The sequence below is a fragment of the Globicephala melas genome, chromosome X (genome assembly GCF_963455315.2).
Source record: "Globicephala melas chromosome X, mGloMel1.2, whole genome shotgun sequence".
NCBI lineage: Eukaryota > Metazoa > Chordata > Mammalia > Artiodactyla > Delphinidae > Globicephala > Globicephala melas.
In genome coordinates, this window is record NC_083335.1 from 714962 (window position 1) to 736807 (window position 21846).

Here is a 21846-nt window from a genome sequence, read left to right on the forward strand (position 1 = left end):
AATAGAAATCCCACCATTTGGTATATAATAGAAACTTTCTGTGATGATGGAGAGGTTTCTTATTTGTGCTGTCCTATATGGTAGCCCTTAGTCACATGTGGCTTTGAACACTTGAAAGGTGGCTAGTGGAACTGAAAAACTGATTTTCAATTTCATTCAATTTGCATTTAAATGTAAAAAGCCACATGTGGCCAAATAGCTACCCTATTTGACAGCACATCTCTAGACACATAATGAGCCTAGTGACTTCACCATCTTTCTAATCACTGCACAGGTAGTAAATCCTGCCACAACTGATAACAATTTGCATCATCATTATCACCCAAGTGGACATATTCCCCAAACATAAGATTAAGTGAAAACTGCAACCTGCACAAAGATATGTACAACATATTACCAATTATATGAAAGTTTCTTTTGTTTGTTTGTTTGTTTTTGCGGTACGCGGGCCTCTCACTGTCGTGGCCTCTCCCGTTGCGGAGCACAGGCTCCGGTCGCCCAGGCTCAGCGGCCATGGCTCGCAGGCCCAGCCGCTCCGCGGCATGTGGGATCTTCCCGGACCGGGGCACGAACCCGTGTCCCCTGCATCGGCAGGTGGACTCTCAACCACTGCGCCACCAGGGAAGCCCTATGTGAAGTTTTTTTAAAGGCAGAACAGCACTCTGATATTATTATGCAATCCATGAATATGTAACAAAAGAATAAAAATCTGTATGTGGATGATAAATTACAAATTCAGGTGATGATGACCTCTGGGGAATAAGGACTGGAGGAATAAAGGGCAATGAGATCAAGGAAGAATACACAGGGGCTTCAACTATTGTTGTGAAGCTTTAGAGCTAAAACTTGGTGGTAAGTAGATTGTTATTTGTTATATTATCATCTACACTCTTGTATTTCTGAAATATTTTTTAAAAAGAAAACATGCAGAAATAAACACACACTTCTTGCAATTATTGTGAGCTGGACTTAAAAAGAAATTGTGCTTCACACTTTCAGGCATGAGTGAAAAAGACAATAAATAAAGATATAGAAAGAATTCAGGCTTAGAGGAGGGAAGGTGAGAAGCATATTTGGGGTAGAGTCCCTTAGTTTTTTAGTATGCATTGTTAAGATGTGGAGAAGTGAGCATTCATACACTGGTGTGTGTCTATCTTATGGGAGTAACTTTTGTGGGTAATTTGCCAATATCAATACAAGTTTACAGATTAAAATATATTTGTATATATTTTAGCTAAACATTTCTAAAAGGTTTAAAAATATTCTTTCTAACATGTTCCTGCCTTCACTCTTGTCCTTGTTCCTAATTGAATCTCCATACTGAACCCAGAGTGGCCCTTAAAAACTGCACACTATTCTACACATTATCTTATATATAATTATTTGCAGTTCCCCCAACGTGCCATGCCTGCCCCTGCCTCTGTGCCTTTTCACATGCTTTTTCCTTTTCCTTGAACGCCATGTTCCCACCATCTAGTGTGCCTAGCAAACTTTTAGTCATCCTACAAGATTCAATCGTAGCCTCACCTCTTTTTACCCTGTGTGTTTTAGTTATTAATATTCTTTATTATTTTGCCTTCTCCCTGACCTCAGCCCTTTGCACATTAGCACCTTATGCTTCCCCCGTATTCTGTTTAAGAGCCAGTTTCCCCTGACTGATTTGTGAACTCCTTGAGAGCAGGGGCTGTCTTATTCATTTTTATATCACCAATACCCAGCATTTGGAGATGTTGAATGAATTGTTTAAAAAGGACAATTTAATGGGCAGTATTTAACACCTGACAATCCACAAATGAATAATCCACTGTACCACATAAGGTTAGTATTTTTGCTGGTTTGCCTTTGAATATAGATAGATTCTGAAGTGCCAACAATTGGAACATAGTAACACCTGCCACCCTAAATTACATTTTATATAACACCTTTACGTACAATAATCCATTTGATTTTCTAAACAATCATAATTGTAAGTGTATTTTATAGATTATAAAATGGAGAAACTGAGTGGCCTCCTGAGGTTCATGTGTCCTGTTACTACTTGTCAAGCACTTGTTCCACCTCATCTCTGAGCCTTTATAAAATCCTAAATATATGCTTAAAAGTATCTTTTCATCAGGTGAACTCACTGATATAGGTAGTATCCTAGGCTTATATGTTGTCATTTCTTTCCCTATCTACCAAAAATTCCAGGGCTTACTCCCCTGCTTATTAACAAACTTTCACACTAACGACCTCATTTCTATTTTCCTTTTTGTAGACCTTTCTAAAAAATTTAGTATGCTCATATAGCTTATGGGGCCTTGCTGTAACCTGAAAGCTCATGGTCTCAATCAGACCTTTGAAAATTGATGTATTAACAATAATACTTTTCCATCCCTATTAGCCAGTATTTTGTGGCATTTCTGTATTTAAAACATACGATCATCTGTCTTTACACTTGGTACTCAGGTAAATAGCACATTCTGGGTCATTTTATTTTGTGGCGGATTTTACTTTGTAAATGGCATAGGGACTAGGTTCCTTGGCTATCCAGATTTCATCTCTTTCTTGGTTTCTTTCCTTAGCTGCACGCTCTAAAACTGCAGTCAGTTCAGGGCAAAACAGGCTATTTGAGGCTGGATAGGTGTGAGTAAAATGATGGAAAGAGGAGCCAGAAGAACTGTCATCGTTGTGGTTATCTTCTTCTTCCTCTTGGTCCTGTAGCTTTCTCTTGCCCAACTTGGAACTTATACACCAGAAAACTTCTTTCAAGTCCTGGATAAAGGTCACTTTGGGAGTAAAGATGCATAATAGAAAGATAAGACCTCCGGAGACACCGCACAGGAAATACAGGCCCATTTTCTCAGGGATGCCTGTGAGGAAAACAATAAACCAGTGACCCATAAGGATCATGGGCGTTGTTCAAGGAGACAAGTATTTATTGATCTCATCACTTAGCCAAGGTAGATCCTTCTGAGAATACTCTATAATGGGGCAGATATGAGAAATACTAAAACAAACAAAGAATAAATGACAAACCAGTTCTTCAGTCTCTTGATGGTTTTGTATTCCTGAATGCTATAGATTAAATTGTGTAGCTACCTCCAAATTCATGTTTTGAAGCCCTAACCTCAATGTGATGGTATTTGGAGATGAAACCTTTGGAAAATTAGCTTAGATAAGGTTATGATGGTAGGGCCCTCATGATGGGATTAGTGCCCTTATAACAAGAGACAACATAAGGATCTCTCTCTCTGTGTCTGTCTCTGTCTCTTTGTCTCTCTCTGTCCCTCCCTCTCTGTCTCTCTCTCTCTTTCCCATTTAAGGACATCTAGTGAGAAGGCAGATGTCTACAGTATAGGAAGAGAGTTCCCACCAGAAACTGACCATGCTGGCACCTTGATCTGAAACTTCTAGTCTCCAGATCTGTGAGAAAATTAATTTCTGTTGTTTAAACCAACTAGTCTATGGTATTTTCTTATGGAAGCCTGAGCAGACTAAGACATTGAATAAGAATTGGACTGGGCCTTCGTGTTTATTTCATCTTTATAAATGTGGAGCCCAAGCATGGTTTAGTGGGGTTTTCTCCTAATGTCGCAAACAAAAGATAGTAGTTGGATACGCAGTTTTCATTTGTCAAAGTTCAAAGAAGGTGCTTATTTCACACCAGTTCCATATTCAATGCAACGCAGCGCACCAGAGACACATATGTCTCCCCGTGCTATCAACTCAGAAAGAAGAATTTCTCTCTTTATGACCTTTACCTATAATTAGCTGTCTTTTTGGGTATCTAAAATTTATTTATTATGACGGGAAACGGCTACTGAGAGTTTACTTGGAAAAAAGCAGATAACATTAAATATACAGTATTATCTTTTTTCTTTTGTTTTTTTTTAAAGGACTTTATTTTTTAGAGCAGTTTTATGTTCACAATATTATGATCTTTTATGAAATGACCAGATAGCCTTTCTTTCCCACCGAGAGTTGGATTAACTTTTTATCTTTGTCTTTTTTTTATTATAAACATGAGATATATTATGATAAAACTCAGAAAATACACTATAAAAACGGATACTAGAATAGGAATTTTCCTGCCACAGAATTGCTGTTGAGAACAATAGGTCCAAGTACCTCCACATTAAAGAGAGGTAGTTGACCATTTATCTGAGCAGGACTTCTAAAGGGCTGACTCCGAAACAGTTTTGTGACTTCTAGCTCGTAATCATCCATCTCCAGGCTATATAAAAGAATGAGAGAGTGCTTGTGGAAAGAGGCTGGTAGCACAAATTTCTTTGAAGCATCTTCCATCAGGTGAAAGTGTGTGGAGTGCTGTTTCCCCTCCCTGGTTAAGTGCTTTTCATACACTATCCTTTTTCACATGAGGAAATTTTTACCCTCATAAAGTATGGATGTGTCACCTCAAACCCCACATCATCCCTGCTGGATGTGCTGAGATAAAAAGTTTACAGGCCTACCTTGTACTACTACTGAAGTAAAACATTTAAGAGAATTTTGGAGCAAGCTTTATCTGTATCCCCTGGAGTTTGAAGGACACAGAAATTGGTAATGGGCTCTTTTTAAAAAGAAGTCCAGACACAAGAGGCTAGCTGGAGTTGTTTGAAATAACAAAGCAGAGATACACTTGGTGATGAGCAGCCTTCACTGCCCAAGTTTTGGTTGAAAGATAAAGTGTATTGCTTCCGTTGGGCCAGAGTGGACATCAGAGAATGTGACTAGGACATAAACAGATGGAGAGGTATACCATGTTCTTGGATTGGAAGAATCAATATTGTGAAAATGACTATACTACCCAAGGCAATCTACAGATTCAATGCAATCTTTATCAAATTACCAATGGCATTTTTCACAGAACTAGAACAAAAATTTTACAAGTTGTATGGAAATACAAATGACCCCAAATAACCAAAGCAATATTGAGAAAGAAAAATGGAGCTGGAGGAATCAGGCTCCCTGACTTCAGACTATACTACAAAGCACAGTAATCAAAACAGTATGGTACTGGCACAGAAACAGAACTATAGATCAATGGAACAAGATAGAAATCCCAAAGATAAACGCACACACGTATGATCACCTAATCTATGACAAAGGAGGCAAGGATATACAATGGAAAAAAGACAGGCTCTTCCATAAGTGGCGCTGGGAAAACTGGACAGCTACATGTAAAAGAATGAAATTAGAACGATCCCTAACACCATACACAAAAATAAACTCAGAATGGATTAAAGACCTAAATGTAAGCCAGACACTATAAAACTCTTAGAGGAAAACATAGGCAGAACACTCTTTGACATAAATCACAGCAAAATCTTTGTTGACCCAACTCCTACAGTAATAAGAATAAAAAGAAAAATAAACAAATGGGACCTAATGAAACTTAAAAGCTGTGTAGGTTCATGAGAGGTAAGACAAAGAGTACATCTTTATGTTCAGAAAGAGTGCAGTATTGAACATCCCAAAAGGATCCCCAAAGGGAAACAACCAACATTAGGGCACCTGCCACCTACAGGGCACTAATACCGTATTACAACAGCACTATTCAGTTAAAACCATTTTGTCTCCTTACTTCTCTCTCATACTCCAACCTACTCCTATTTCCTGAAGGATCCAGAAGCAGTATAGTGATTTGGAGCATAAGGAATTATCAGGAACACTATATAAAATAACATTGTTTAATATATTTTATGTAAATAAGAGATTGAAAATATGCATATAAAGCAAAAACCATAAAAATGACCCAGTAGATTTGAAGAAGAACCAAAAGGAATTCTGTAAATAAAAATATAATAATTTTAATTAAAATTAATCTGATAGGTTTAATGGCAGATCAGATACAGCTGAATTTAGAGCACTGGAAGATAGACCAGAAGAAATTATTTGGAATGCAGCAGAGAGATAAAAAATAAATACAAGAGATAAAAACATGAAGGATAGAGTATGAAACTTTACTATATGATTAATCAGAGGCTTAGAGGGAGAGGAGAGGAAAACTGAGCAGAGGTAATATATAGTTATTATAGTTATAAAGTTATAAAGTTATGACCTTATAAAGTTATAAAGTTATATATATATATTATATATATTATATATATAAATTATATATTATATATAATATATAATTTATATATATATAATATATATCATATATATAAGTTATATATTATATTATATATATTATATATAAATTATATATTATATATTATATATATTTATATATATTATATATAATATATAATTATATATATATTATATATATAGTTATATATATATATAAAGTTATAAAGTAATAAAGGCTTACATTTTCTAGAACTGATGAAATCCACAGATTCAGTAATTCCAATGAATGCCAATCAGGGTGAATAAAAAGAAATCCACATCTAGACACTGCATTTAAAAACCAATGAAAGTATCTTAATAAATGAGGAGAAAGGAAACCTCTTTTTAAAAATGAATTACAACTGGGCTTCCCTGGTGGCGCAGTGGTTGAGAGTTCGCCTGCCAATGCAGGGGACGTGGGTTCGTGCCCCGGTCCGGGAAGATCCCACATGCCGCGGAGCGGCTGGGCCCGTGAGCCATGGCCGCTGAGCCTGCGCGTCCGGAGCCTGTGCTCCGCAACGGGAGAGCCACAACAGTGAGAGGCCCGCATACCGCAAAAAAAAAAGAATTACAACTAATAAATGTAGAAGAAATGAGAATTGGAAAATCACTATTTTGCAACCAAAATAATAATTCTTCCAGGCAAAAATCACTGATAGTGAGTGAAAGTTTGTTGAGGAACAAGACATTCATATAAAGCATCCCCCTACAAGATATGTACTACTTACAAAGGGAAAATTTATTTACAGTAAAGAAAACTGGGACCCATGACCTTAACCAAGTTTTCAAAGATCAGTAATGGGACAAATACATCACTTCTACGGTATTTCTGCCAAAAGTGCATAACATGAATCTAATCATGAGGAAACACTAGACAAATCTGAACTTATGGACATTCTACAAAACAGTGGGTCTATGCCTCTTCAAAAATGTCCAGATCATGAGAGAAAAGACCAAGGAACTGTTACAGATTGTAAGAGACTACACTGAAACTAAAAACATGAAACGTAAATGCAACATATGATCATGTATTGAATCCTAGATCAGAAAACAATATATAGTTATAAAGAGCATTATTGAAACAACTGGAAAGTTTTGAAAAGGGTATCTGGATTAAATGGTGGTTTTTGTCAATGTCAATTCCCAGATTTCAAGGGTTTCATGGATGTACAGTTGTTTGCATGTATGTCTTTGTATGGATTAATGCTTATGAATGAGAGATGCTTGTAGTTTTAAAGATATACACTGAGCTACTTTAGAATACTGGGACATCAAATCTACAACATATCCTCAATGTGTTCAGAAAAATAGTATCATGAATATATACCCAGAGATAGGTGGTTAGGTGATATAATAACAAAGCAAATGTGATAAAAAAAAATTTTTGCCACACAGCATGTGGGATCTTAGTCCCCTGACCAGGGATTGAACTCATGCCCCCTGCAGTGGAAGCCCAGAGTCTTAACCACTGGACTGTCAGGGAAGTCCCTGCATGATGTACAAAAAATATTTTTAAATGGAGAACCTAGGTGAGTTCTTCGTACTATTCTTAAAAGTTTTCTATATGTTTGAAGTTATTTCAAAATTAAAAGTTTAAAAGTTCTATGTGAGTCTACTTTGCTCAACTCTATGCAAATAAATTTGAAAATCAGAATAAAATGAAAATATGCCAATCCTGAAATGTAGAAAGCAATAGGAACTTTAAAGCTATAACAGGAAAATGCAAACCAAAAAATGTTGGTGCAACTATATTAACATCAAACACAATAGACGTTAGGGTAATAAAACTTACTGAAGACTTAAAAGGTCACTACATACAAATAAAAGGTCAATACACCAGGATGATGTAATATCTTAGGCAAGTGATAACATAGCCTCAACGTCCATAATCAAAAACTTACAGGGCTTCCCTGGTGGCACAGTGGTTGAGGATCTGCCTGCCAATGCAGGGGACACGGGTTCGAGCCCTGCTCCGGGAAGATCCCACATGCCACGGAGCAACTAGGCCCGTGGGCCGCAACTACTGAGCCTGTGCATCTGGAGCCTGTGCTCCACAACAAGAGAGGCCGCGATAGTGAGAGGCCTGCGCACCGCAATGAAGAGTGGCCCCTGCTCACCGCAACTAGAGAAAGCCCTCGCACAGAAATGAAGACCCAACACAGCCAAAAATAAATATAAAAATAAATAAATAAATATTTTTAAAAAACTTACAGGAGTAAAGGAGGGATGTGAAAACTCAACACAATTAATAATATTGATCTAATAGTCACAAACAGAACACTTCACTCATTACTACAGAAAAGAAAATTGTCATCCATGTGCCAGAGATCTCAAGGAATGAAGATGCATGCATGTTTGTGAGAGTAATTTGTATAAGATGGAGCAGGGATACTTCTTTTCCTGACGACCATATAGGAAGTGAGTCAACCCTATGGGAAATGTGTCTCAAGGGAGTGGTAACCTATTCTGTCTCCCCAATTTGTTGGCCAGCTTTGGGTATGTTGGAGTGACAGAGTCATCTAGGAGCATCTATAAGGGACCTGCTCAAAAATTCACCCTTCTACATATACTTTCACCAAAAAGGTCTATGGCGTTTGACATCATTTGAAAACTGCATTGGACTGCTAATATATCAGTATTCTTAACTATTTTTGAGTCAATAGGTCTCTTGGGAATCCAATATAAGCTGCTACTGGGTACAGGATTTCTTTTAGGGGTAATAAAATGTTCTAAAATGCGACCGTGGTAATGGTTACACAACTCTGTGCATATACTAAAAATCACTAACTGTATGCTTAATATGGGTGAATTTTATGATATGTAAATTATACCTCCAAAAATCTGCAAAAAATGAAATAAAAGAAAACTTTTTGGAGGAAGTTTGCCATTTGAGAATGAGTCAAATATTAATGAAGTTTGGACTAATCACCTTAGACTCTGCTATTATATATTAGCTCTATAATTTAACTCTATAATTTAAATATCTAATTATGATATAACATCTGAGTCCCAGAGATTGTTTGTATGGAAGGGATCTACTGTATGGAAGAAGCTCTCCACTGTCAGACATTCTAGGCAAGATTTCCAATAGTTAGACAATAAAGTACCATTTCAAATATTAAATTCTATTTTTACAAGGCTTTATTTTTGCACTTAAGACTCTAGACTAGATTAAATTCCCATGACTGTGTCAGAATGGAAGAGATATTTTATAGGAAGCCATTCTGCAAGAGATCAGTTTGGATCCAAGTTTTTTAAGGGGGGAAAGGATAAAGAAAAGAAAATTTTGTATTAAATAAAACTATTTAGCTATTCCATTTCTAATCATTCACTTGTAGGCAGTCCTACTATGCAGAATGTCTTCTGATACTTACCATATATATAATCAGACAGTGTAAATGGGTCCAGTGAGCTATGGTCCATTTGTTGCAGCAACTTTATAGGCACTGAAATGCAAAACATCAAGGAGTAGAAAATTTGGCATGGGAATTGCAGCTACTGTTCATATAGTGGGGATGGATAGAAAGTTTATATTTGGCAGACATTCATTAAAAAAATAATATATTGTGAGAGACTAAATTAGTGTTAAACCTGAATTTTAAATGACAGCATTAACATACCTATTTATTTCCATGGAATAAATTCTAAGCATTGAATCAGGTAATAGTCTAGGCATTGTCACAGAACAGAGGAAGAAATAAATGTACTAATGAAATTTCAAAGCACAGAAGTAAGGAGTGTACACTAAGTACTAAGGACTCTTGAACTGGAAAGTAGTGAAGAGTTTGGACTGAAGCAATTTCAAAATGAGGATTTGCCAAAAACCAAAGAAGATGAGGCCATTGTTTTGATGTATGGAATGGCTCCTTCCTCTCAGTTTAGAAAAATGTTGACATATTTTAAATCAAAAATAAAAATTTCTCTGATCTCACATCCCCTTAGAGCTATCTCTAAGTTTTCATCTCACTGTCCCTCTTAACATTATAGGCACAGTTGATTACTTCTTCCTTTCCATCAGTCACCCTTTATGCTTTCACATCACATTCTTCTCATCTTCTTCATACTTCACTTATCTCTTCTTAGACCCCTTTGAAATCTCTTTTTCTCTGCAAGTATCTTAAGGCTAATATTCCTTTGGACTTTGTTCTAGCCTCTCTTCTCTTCAAACTATACACAACAGTTATCATGCTAGATCACCTTATTGTTTGGAGATTTCCCCGTTCTATAAATATTAGTAGGATAAATATCATTAACCTTTTAAGGAGAATGTAAGCATATTTTAAGATATATGAGTGATAGCTATGTTAACCGCTTTGGCTACTCAAAGCCTTAACCCCTTTCTATGACTGCAATATTAACTCACATTATGGGTTTTTGTGCAGAGAAAAATCTACCTCCTGTCATAGGAGATGAAAATTCTAGATACTGACTTTCCCAATCTCCCTTACAACTAGGGATTTGTAACATGACCTAGGCTCCCCCAATCAGATGTGTCTATGCCAGATTGACTTGGAAGCTAGAGACATAAGTTTTCTCTCTTTGGTGGCAGCAGCTGTTTAGTGGAATAAGCATTTTTCTTACCAGAAAGTTCCAAAGTACAGTTTGGGGCATTTTTCTTTGGTGTATAGCTGAACCAGGTTATACATCCTTCTCAATAACTGCTTTGAGACACCCACTGCCCTTTTAATAAACTCTTTTTCTGCTCAGTCAGCTTACGTTGACCTCTACCGCTTGTACCTAAGCATCCCCAAAAGATACATCTCCTAATACCTTCAGTACTGGCCTCACCCTCAGATCCATATGCATATATATACCTGCTTACTTATAGTTTTCTCCTGAGTATCTCACAGGTATGGAATCAAAGTCACTTAATAACTGTATAACCTTGAACATGTTACTTCTTTCTGAACCTCTGTTCGCTTTTCTATAGAATGAGAATAATACATACCTACCTCACAGGATTATTGTAATGATCAAGTGAGAAACATGGATGTCAAAAAAATTTTAAACTGAAAAGTGCTATACAGATTTTAGCTATTATTGTAATTGTAAAATATAACTTATAATACTGTAGCTTTCTCACAGTAATTTATTAAGTGATAGAGATACCCTGTTTTTCTTACCACATATGTAGGAAACTTGCAGCTGTTTCTTCACTCCTGGGAAACAAGGTTCACCAAAAGTAGCTGTATCTGCAAACAGTGTACAGTTTTCTCTCTTTTGGCACTGTCTCAAGACTCTTTGTAGAGCATCAGGAGCTAAGCACTCTGTTGGTTAGGATTCAAACAAACAAATAATTTGAGAGTTGGGAAGAAAAAAAGACGTCGAATGCATAGGAGAACAAGAATAGGTATTTCTGCAATGCAGGCTTGAGAGTGTTTTTTTTTTTTTTAATGCAAAATATTTTGAGGTCTCAAGGAAACAGAACTAAAAGGATGGTCTTGCAGTCAAAACAGTCTATTCAGGATATCACCACTGGGGTAAATGAATCTGGATACTGTTATCCTCTTTGTCACTTTACTTGAGATACAAATGATCATAGAAAGAATATCTACTGGATTGGCCTGACTTGGCTAGCATGCCCACTCCTTGGCTAGCGAATAGTATTGTCCCATTAGACTATAGTCGATGTTAATAATTTCCTAATAGGAAATTCAGGATGTTGGTAGGACGGGAAAATAGATGCTGAGCAACAGCAACAAATGCACATTATTCTTGGATGGAAAGAGTAATCTTGCTTTTTTTTCTCTGTCACATCATACTGCCAGGCTTTAACACAACACCAGGTCCAGAATTGTCTTTTGGCTTAGAGAGAAGCCAGCATCTTGGCTTATCTTCCCTAGGAAGCAAAACCATAGGACCTCCCAGGTTCTTGGAAAATATCAAATAGTGCCTAGTCTTAGGTTTTCTCTCCTCTGAAATGCATGAAAGAAACTCTTGTGATTTTTGTACTTGAAAACATGCAATACAATTTTTGTTTGCCAAGGGTTTTAAAGATTCTAATTTTCTCCAAGCTCCTACCAGCTCAAATTCTTTTTACTGCTCTGAATATAGAGTTTGCAGTGTATTATTTTAGATTTTCAGTATCTATATGTATTTAGCAATTAAAGATATTAGTACTGACTAGTGACTTGGAAAATGCTTATGGCTAACATTTTTAAATATTAATTTTCTTCTGCCTCTTACGGAAGAAGGAATCGAAGTGTAGATGAGGGAGCCAGGTCAGAGGTATCTTATGCTCTATCACTAGAGCAGAGTTTCTCAACCCTGGGACTATTGACTTTTAGGGCTGGATAATTCTTAGTTGTAGGAGGCTGTCTTGTGCATTGTACAATGTTTAACAGCATCCTTGACCTCTACCCACTAGATGTCAGTAACAACTGCCCCCAGTTGTGAGAACCAAACATGTTTCCAGACACAGTGTCTTTGGGAAAGAGGTTAAAATCACCTCTGATTGAGAATCGCTGGACCAGAGGTAAACTAAATAATCCTGTGCATAATCCTGTGTAATAGGGAATAGGTTTATGAAGATTTTGCCCTGAACTATGCCAAGGTTTATGCAAATCAACAAAGGTTATTCAAAGCTTTTTGACCTGAAGCATTCAAGAAACATGCCTTCTACAGAACCATGAATATACCAGGAAGCAACACAATGCAACAATAATCACAGAGCAGCATCACTGAAAATGAGAGCAGTATAGGCCAAAGACAGAAATTATGGCACTGGAAATTGCACACAGAGCCTATTTATTGATATTAAAGTTTCAGCACACTTCAGCAATAATGTGATACAATGTTGCATTATTAACTGAGAATGTCAATGTAACTGGGCTTTCCAATTAAATTCTTAAGAATGTTAATTTTTTCTATGGCATACACTTCAGAATAAATTGGAGTAGGCAGAGGCTACTGAGTTTGCACATTTTAAAACTAAGCATTGTCTTACACCCACACTGTCTCTGCAAAACATATAAGGCATAGCTTTCAAAACCAACATTTCTGTGGCCCTGAACTAGCTGATCAAGATTATACTCTTGCTCATAATATAGTTTTGAACCAGCTGAGAATGTACATGTTATATATTCAATGCTAGTCTCATAACATTGCTTATATGTTGGATATCATAGTGATCTGGAATATATTAGTCCATTATTTAAAGTTCAGTAAGTCACTAATGTTGAACAGAGAATTTGGAAAAGTCTGTTGTAGATTTGTGTATCTTCTATTTCCAACATACCTATGACAGGTCCATTTTTATTCATTACATCACATTCTTGTTTTCCTTCCATGAATTTGCCATAATTTGCAGAGAAAATTGTCAAGACAGATTTATTTCTGCACCGAAGCCTCAGCGTCCCATTCTCACATACTGTCTTTATTCGGTAGTTCACTAGGAAACAAGGTTGATACTTTAGATTCCCTTTCAAATTCAGTATTACATTCCAACACTTATATTTTTAAACTGTTTTGAAGCGTTGATAGTTTAAGCCTCCTTAAAATGAGGAGAAATATATAATAGAGTCATCTGAACTTGTAGAAATCGGCTATCAGAAGGATTACAACCCAAATTTGGGATTCCATGAAAAATTTTTAAATAAGAGGAGGGTTAAAGCTCTTACTTTTAGGTAAATTTCAAATCTTTCTTTAATTATAGAATAGAAGTAAGCCTCTGTCACCAAGAAGTATTTTGTGTTTCTGGGTTATACAGCTTAAGGTATTATGCAGTGCTTTTTAAATTGCTAAGCATGAAAACAGAAATTGCACTTAGAAATGAGCCCACAAACTATGTAGGTCCCATCCTTTTTGGTAAATTCCCTCTTGATTTTAAATACCGCTGTGAAACTTGCCTGGTCTACATTTATAAGATACTACAAGATACTTGTATGTGCCAGGACATGGATCTTGTCCAAACATTTGACTATTCACAGATATCTGACACCAGCGTTGGTCCTTGCACTCATCCAGGAGTTTCTTGTGAGGAAGGGAAAGAGAGAGAAATTACTGAATAAAAGTTCACATCAATGTGTTATTTCCACTAATGAATTTTACAAAATTTTAAAAAGTTAAATTCTTTAACTTTCCAATAAAATGTTTCTTTTTCCCCTGACATCTAGACATTCTATTTACTGAACTCTTAGAAGAGAATGTATATATAGTTATGGATTAGACATAAACACTAAGGCCTTGAATTACAGCTCTGTTACTTACTTGTTATGTGATTATCAACAAATTGCCTCTGTGAAATTGTATTTCTTTGTATGTTAAATAGAGATACGAATTCCTGGCACAAGTTAAGCAAAAGGCTATTTTCAGATCTAATTTATACAGAAATGAAAGCTTTTAATATATGGACAAGTTGAATACTCTCTGGTTCTGGAAATGGTTAAAAACACCAGGTAGCCGAACAATTATTGTGGTTAGTTAAAATGGGAATGAGAGAGGCAGCACTTAAAGGTGAGAAAAAAAAAACAAGAGAGCATGGTATCATGAGAACCAAAGGAACTGAGTGTTTAAAGAAAGGTGGAATGGTAGACTATGTCAAGTGACACCAAGAAGTCACATTAGATTAAAACATAAAAGTATCCATCAAAGGTAACTTCATGAGGATTAATAGTGACTTCAGTGGAGTTAGTGGTGGCAGGAATAAGATTAAGTGAATTGCTACCAAGAAAGTAAAGATGGAGAGTGTATTCTCTCAAGCAGATAAGGATTAAATGATGTCAGTCAGGAAGCTGCTTATATATTAGCCTCTAGGGAGAACTATAATGTTCTCAATTGATTCCAGGTATATTTTAGCTTCTATTAGATACTGCGCTCCTAGGAAGCTTCCTAAATGATAGATACCTTAATCCAGCTCTATCTAGGTCACCAATAACCTCTATCACTGAATAGCTGTGTAACCTTGGGAGAATCAGTTCACCTATCTGATCGTCAGTTTCCTCATCTATAAAATGATATTTAAAGATATTTCCTACTTCACGTGGTTATGTGTATTAAAGGAGAGAACTCATGTACTGTGCCAAACAACATGCCTAGCACATAGTTAGTACTCAAAAAATGTCAGCTATTATTATATGAGAGAGGAAGGGAAATGGTCAAATTAAGATTATGTAACTAAAATCAAAACTCTTCTAATCTAAATGGTGTAGTCAAGCCATCTATGATTAATTTCTTTCTTTTCCATTTTACTCGCATTTCCCTGGTAATTACATATCTAATCTACTATTTTCTCAAATAAAATTAGATAGGTTTCCTTTTGAATGCAAAGTTACTGGGGCCCTTGCTTTCTGAGAAGTTGGATCTTACCTGTCTAGCTGTGACTGACACACAGGTGGCATTTTCACTGGTCTTACCAGTTAGAGTTGGACAAAAGTTCTCACCAGGAACTTTACGACCATAAAAGGCAGAAAGGATGCTGATAGATGTCTTTTGTGGGCAAGTGATTCCCAGTTTCTCTCCTTCACAGGCATGAGCTGTATGGTTCTTCAGGACTTTCTTTAGGTAGCCTGAGGGAACTTTAGAGATATAGACAATGGAGCAAAATACTGTATAACTCCCAAACGATTTTGTGTAGGGTGAAGGACCTCCAATTTCGTCTTGGCTAGCCCGCCACACAGTCCCTGAATATCTTTTACAGAATCCCAGCAATTGGTCCTCTGGCATCTGCTTAAACACCTTTTAGTAACAGGGAATTTGAAACATGGTTGTTGGATAGTTCTGTTAAAGTGTTTTCGCATGTTGACTGAAACCCTGGCCTGCCTGCTGCAACTTCTATTTAATGATCCTACTTCTCTTACGTGGAGTTACATAGAACAGGACTGAACCCGCTTTCCCGTGATGCTTCCTTAGATGTTTAAGCACAGTGATTTCCTTGGACTTTCTTGGATCACAAACCAAATTTTCTCAACTTTTCTTCTTTCTAAATGGTTTTCAAACTCCTCACCATACGTGGAAATCTCTTATGAATCCTGTCTAGTTTGACAATAAACTTCTTAAGGTGCTGGAAACAATATCAGATGAGTCTGAACAAAATAGAGTACAATGTAGTTTCTGGCAGTTACTCTTTTCTTCTATTTTGAAACTATTCCATGGTCTCAAGTCTTATCAGCCTGCATCAGACACTTTTAATGAAAAACACAGTATTTATTTTTCCCTTTATTTACTAACAGAAGCCCCATTTTTTGTGTGTGAGTGGCAGCAGTTTTCCCAACCCCAAGTGAGATATTTCCATTTCTTTGAATCATCTTCAATTTCCTTTATCAATGTTTTATACTTTCTCAGTGTAAAGGTCTTTCACCACCTTGGTTAGGTTTATTCTTAAGTATTTTATTTTCTTGTATGTGTTTTTTTGTTTTGTTTTTTTTGTTTTGTTTTTTGTTTTTTTTGCGGTACGCGGCCTCTCACTGTTGTGGCCTCTCTCGTTGCGGAGCACAGGCTCCGGACGCGCAGGCTCAGCGGCCATGGCTCACGGGCCCAGCTACCCCGAGGCATGTGGGATCTTCCCGAACCGGGGCACGAACCCGTGTCCCCTGCATTGGCAGGCGGACTCAACCACTGTGCCACCAGGGAAGCCCTGTACGTGTTTTTAAATGAAATTGTTTTTTTACTTTTTATTTCTATTTCATTATTAAAGAAATGCAAGAGATTTTTGTACATTAATCTTGTATCCTGCTACCTTGTTGAATTCATTTATTAGTTCTAACAGTTTTTGTGTGGATACTTTAGGGTTCTCTATATGCAGTATCATGTTATTTGCAAATAATGACATTTTTACTTCTTCCCTTCCAATTTGGATAACTTTAATTTCTTCTTCTTGTCTGATTGCTTGTCTAAGGCTTCAAATGCTATGTTGAATAGAAGTGGTGAGAGTGGGCATCCTTGTCTTATTCCTGAATTTAGCAGGAAGGCTTTCAGCTTTTCCCCATGGAGTATTATGTGGGGTTGTCATAAATGCCTTTTGTTATGTTGAGATATGTTCCCTCTATACCCACTTTGGTGAGAGTTTTTTTTTTATCATGAATGGATGTTGAATTTTGTCAAATGCTTTTTCTGGGTCTATTGAGTTGATCGTGTGGCTTTTGTCTTCTCTTTTGTTAATGTGGTGTATCACACTATTTGATTTCTATATGTTGAACCATCCTTGTGACCATGGAATGAATCCAACTTGATCATGTTGTATGATCCTTATATATCTCCTTGGATTCAGTTTGCTAATACTTTGCTGAGGATTTTTGCATCTATATTCATCAAAGATATTTGTCTGTAATTTTCTTATTTGGTAATGTCTTTGTCTGATTTTGGTATCAGGATGATGGTGGCTTCATAGAATGAATTTGGGAGTGTGCCCTACTCTTCCATTTTTTTGGAATAGTTTGAGAAGGATGGGTGTAAATTCTTTGTATGTTTGGTAGAATTCTCCAGTGAAGACATTCGGTCCTGGACTTTTGTCCAGGATAAAGTAGTCATATCAGTAGTGTAGAGTAATGTGAACTGAAAACTGTTAGAATTCTAGTCAAGCTAAAATATCACTGTAGATATCAAAAGTAGAGTAGACTAAGATGCAAGCAGACATAGAGCAGAACTAAAGGTAGTTAACTCACTCTAGCTAAAGACAATCAGGACAAATCTCAATATTTCCTGAAATTGAACAAAGAAAAAAGCAACTAATGTGAAGTTTAAGTTAAAAATTAATGAAGAACAAGAGAAAGGAAGAGCAGCTAGTTAACTCAGAAAAAGAGCATATCTTACAAAGTAATCTACACGGGCTTCCCTGGTGGCACAGTGGTTGAGAGTCCGCCTGCCGATGCGGGGGGCGCGGGTTCGTGCCCCGGTCCAGGAGGATCCTGCGTGCTGCGGAGTGGCTGGGCCCGTGGGCCGTGGCTGCTGGGCCTGCGCATCTGGAGCCTGTGCTCCGTGGCAGGAGAGGCCACAGCAGTGAGAGGCCCGCATACCGCAAAAAAAAAATAATAATAATCTAAAAAATACAGAATAAACTTTCTGAGTTTTTTTTTTTCCACAAAAGAGTCCTGTTTACAATAGTAGTAGGACATCACAAGGAGAGAACAAAGTTGGGTGGAAAGGAGATTCATAAAATAAGGTTGGTATAATATCTACTTTATGGATGAAAAAAATGAGTCTTAAATAATTCAAGAAGAATGCATTGGTGTATAAGATCAAATTGTTGATAAAGATGAACTAGATAATCTTTTGCAGACAATGGTAAGCTAATATGTTGATATTTGATGTTTTTTGAGGAATAGCCTACTATTGAACAAGCAGAAGAAATAAACAAATTTAAAGCTGGAAGAAAAACGTTCCTGAGCTGATGAAAGACATGCACATGAGAATGCACAAATTAAAAATGGAGCAAATAAGAAAGTTAAGAAACTAAGAAGTAAATGGATTAGGGAGAGAAGGTAAGGAAAGAAGATGATTACAGATTAAACCAACATAAGCAGCAAAGATAAGTCATCATTACAGAAAATCACATATATTACAAGAAGGACTAGTATGAGAAATACTTTCAGAATACAGAGAGAATCAACAGGTGAAATTGATAAGAAATAAAAAAATATGTTATGGAGCTAGAACTCAAATCTAGGCTTTTGACTTTACACTGTTGCCTTCTGCTCTTGGATTCATGCACAACCACTCATCTTCAACTTTTATTGGTACATTTAGCTTATTTTAATTTCCTGTTACACTCTACACACCTATACCCATTCAAATGACCAGAACATATATACTCTGATGAGGATCAGATCATGTAATGTAGGGATCTTAGAATCACTTGTCATTAAAGTCAATTCTGATATATGATCTAATAGGAAAGGTATCAGCCTATGACTTAATGGGAAAGGTATACAAGTTCACAGAATCTCATACCCTACCTAAAATCTGTTCCAGAGTACAATGTAGCCTTTTACTGAGAAAATATGGAAAATAGTTCATCTATGACCTACCCAACAGGGAGGGCCTGAGGGGAGAAGGTGGAATCCCACACAGGCATGGAATCTAACAATCCTGCCCTTGCAAAATGTAAACAACTCCCCAGTCAGAAGAGACAGAAGCTTTCAATTCCTCACATCCTCTTTGGTGAACTGGTACCCTCCATCCTTTGTGCTCTCTACCTCTTGACCAATTTCTGAACTTCTCAGGTGCAGAACCCTCAACTCATCTCTTATTTATACCCTGATGCCCCCTCCTCACATCTGCTACTTGGTACTAGATCTTGAGCACTGACCTCCTCTTTCCTTTCTCCCTCAATTACTTAATCTCTCTCTGTCTGAAGTTACTCTTCTACAAAAAGGTAATAATAAGAGTATGAGTTTGGCTCTGGATCCTAGTGGCTTTGAGTTATGATCGTATTTTCTAGAGTTGGAACAAGAACCTTATTATACTTTCAACGACAACAAAAATACAATCCTCAAAAATGAAACAAATTTAAAAAGATAGTAGCATTAAATGTGGCATTTAAACTCTTGACTCAACTAAATAACAGTAACAATAAGTTTCCAACATTAAATCATGAGCCACCATCTTGCTTCAGAATAAACTGAAGAACAGTTAACAATTTAGTTATCTCACAAGCTCTAGTGATGCTGTGAATAATACAAATCATCATATTGTTTAAAAGAGTGGATTTGGCTTTTCCACTTACTTGTCCCCAGAGTCAACCACAGTTTCCCTATCTATATAGCAAGGAAAGAATACATTTTCCTGACACTTAGGCCAGGGCTGATGTTCACCAGTGTCACTTTATGTAATGTCCCCAAGAGTCCTCTGGAGGGAAGCAGAGGGAAGGGCTGTCAAGAGCTGTGGCTACATAAACCAAATGGAAAGATATATTTGTAGTGAATTTTGTTAACATAGGCATAAAATCCTCCAAATCTGATACAGTCTGTCTCCCGCTGACAAGACATCTGGCCTAAATCATTAAGGTAATTGTGTTAAAGATCTACCTTGCTCTGCTGGTGAAGACTCCATTTTGCTGTTCTCCAGGAAAGTATTTAATCTTGAACCCATTTCTTTCTCTGAAGTAATTTTTATATAACCTGGGCTCTGGGGATAGTTTCAGTATCAACAGGAAGAAGCCTAATTCTGAAACATTCACAAAAGCCAAATAATATTCAGACCTCTGCAGAAAAGAGGTATTTGGTATCTCTCTCAGAAGACTTCATAGGCCAGTTATTCTTGACTTCCTTTTCTTGCTTTAGCAGTTCCCTGACAGCATACAATTTCCTTCTGCATATAAACACAAGACTCTCATGTCCGCAGAACAGCAAGAAATGCTTGGGAAAGTGGAGTTTTTTTCAAGTGCATTTCTTGGGTTTATAATGAGGAAAATCTCATCTTCTATCTTCTCACATCAATTTTCTTATTCTCCCTTACATTTCACTCCAAAATCAGCTTCATTCTCTGTGCTCTAAGAATACTTTGGCTCAGTGCAGCTCCCTTCCTCTTCACTGGTGCTGATCAGATGATATTAGGATGTATCAACTCACAGATGTTTTCTATACTCATTCCACAACAGTAATGAGTAATACCAAAATAACTAAATGTAATAACTAGTAACAGTAATAACTAAACGTGTGGTGGGTAGGGATGGAGACTGTCCTAGTACCAAAAGAAAAGAGAGCATCAGAAAGTATCAACTCACCTGAAAATTCTGGGACTGCTTCCAGCACAACTGCCAAATAGAGACAACTCAGCACTGATCGAAAATGCAAGCCTGTGCATCTCAGAAATTGTCCTAGAATAGCCATTTGGTGCCGTGTTTCCTCACTTGCCCGCATCTAGCTCACGATGGCACTGGGATTCAGAATCACTAGCCTCAAACTTCTAAAAGACCCTCATTGTCTATAAACAGAGTCCACTCTTTGTCTCTTGTGTGTGTGTGTGTGTGTGTGTGTGTGTGTGTGTGTGTGTGAGAGAGAGAGAGAGAGAGAGATCCATACCCAGAGAGAAAAAAGGAAAGATAAGAAGAAAAAGAAAGACTATTTCTCACAGTTATGCAAAATGCATCATTTTAACTGATCATCTGAAGGGCCAACAGAGCCTAAGTAGGTATTATGCATTGAACTAGTTTATGGTTTTGGCTTTCACTAGAAAAATGAGGTCGGTTAAGAATATTGTAGTGACTTCCCTGGTGGCACACTGGTTAAGAATCCGCCTGCCAATGCAGGGGCCACGGGTTCGAGCCCTGGTCCGGGAAGATCCCACATGCCACGGAGCAACTAAGCCCATGCGCCACAACTACTGAGCCTGTGCTCTAGAGCCCATGAGCCACAACTACTGAAGCCCATGTGCCTAGAGCCTGTGCTCCGCAATGAGAGGCCACCACAACGAAGAGTAGCCCCCGCTCGCAGCAACTAGAGAAAGCCCGCACACAGCAACTAAGACCCAATGCAGCCAAAAATAAATAAATTTATATTAAAAATGAATTAATATTGTAGTGACAAAAAAAGAGAAATAATGTACTTCTCTGCCTGCCTTAATCCCATCCACTTAATGTACTATAAGGTAGGTTTGATATGTAATGCAAAATTCTTGTCTATAGCCTAATGTTGTAGTACTGCAGCCGATGAAGTCAAACCATTACCTGTAGAGGGAACATATACACAAAGAATATCCAAGAACTCACCTCCAGTTCAAGGGTCCCATACAAATATTACTTGAGTTTGTATTGCTGTGTGTGAAAATCTTTTTTTATAAAATAGAAACTAGGAAGTTGTTTGTATGTGTATAGAT

General features: G+C 37.1%; 1 protein-coding gene across 1 annotated transcript; it reads right to left on the reverse strand.

Annotated features, from left to right (window-relative positions):
• Positions 1 to 1670: 1670 nt before the first annotated feature.
• Positions 1671 to 20890, reverse strand: LOC132594511 (protein eva-1 homolog C-like). The gene is made up of 7 exons (XM_060292337.1): positions 20756 to 20890; positions 15403 to 15611; positions 13944 to 14067; positions 13334 to 13486; positions 11220 to 11363; positions 9471 to 9542; positions 1671 to 2852 (listed from the first exon to the last, which is right to left on the reverse strand). The coding sequence occupies exons 1-7, from the start codon at positions 20859 to 20861 to the stop codon at positions 2473 to 2475; spliced, it is 1188 nt and encodes a 395-aa protein (XP_060148320.1). The 5' UTR covers positions 20862 to 20890; the 3' UTR covers positions 1671 to 2472.
• Between the last annotated feature and the right edge of the window lie 956 nt (positions 20891 to 21846).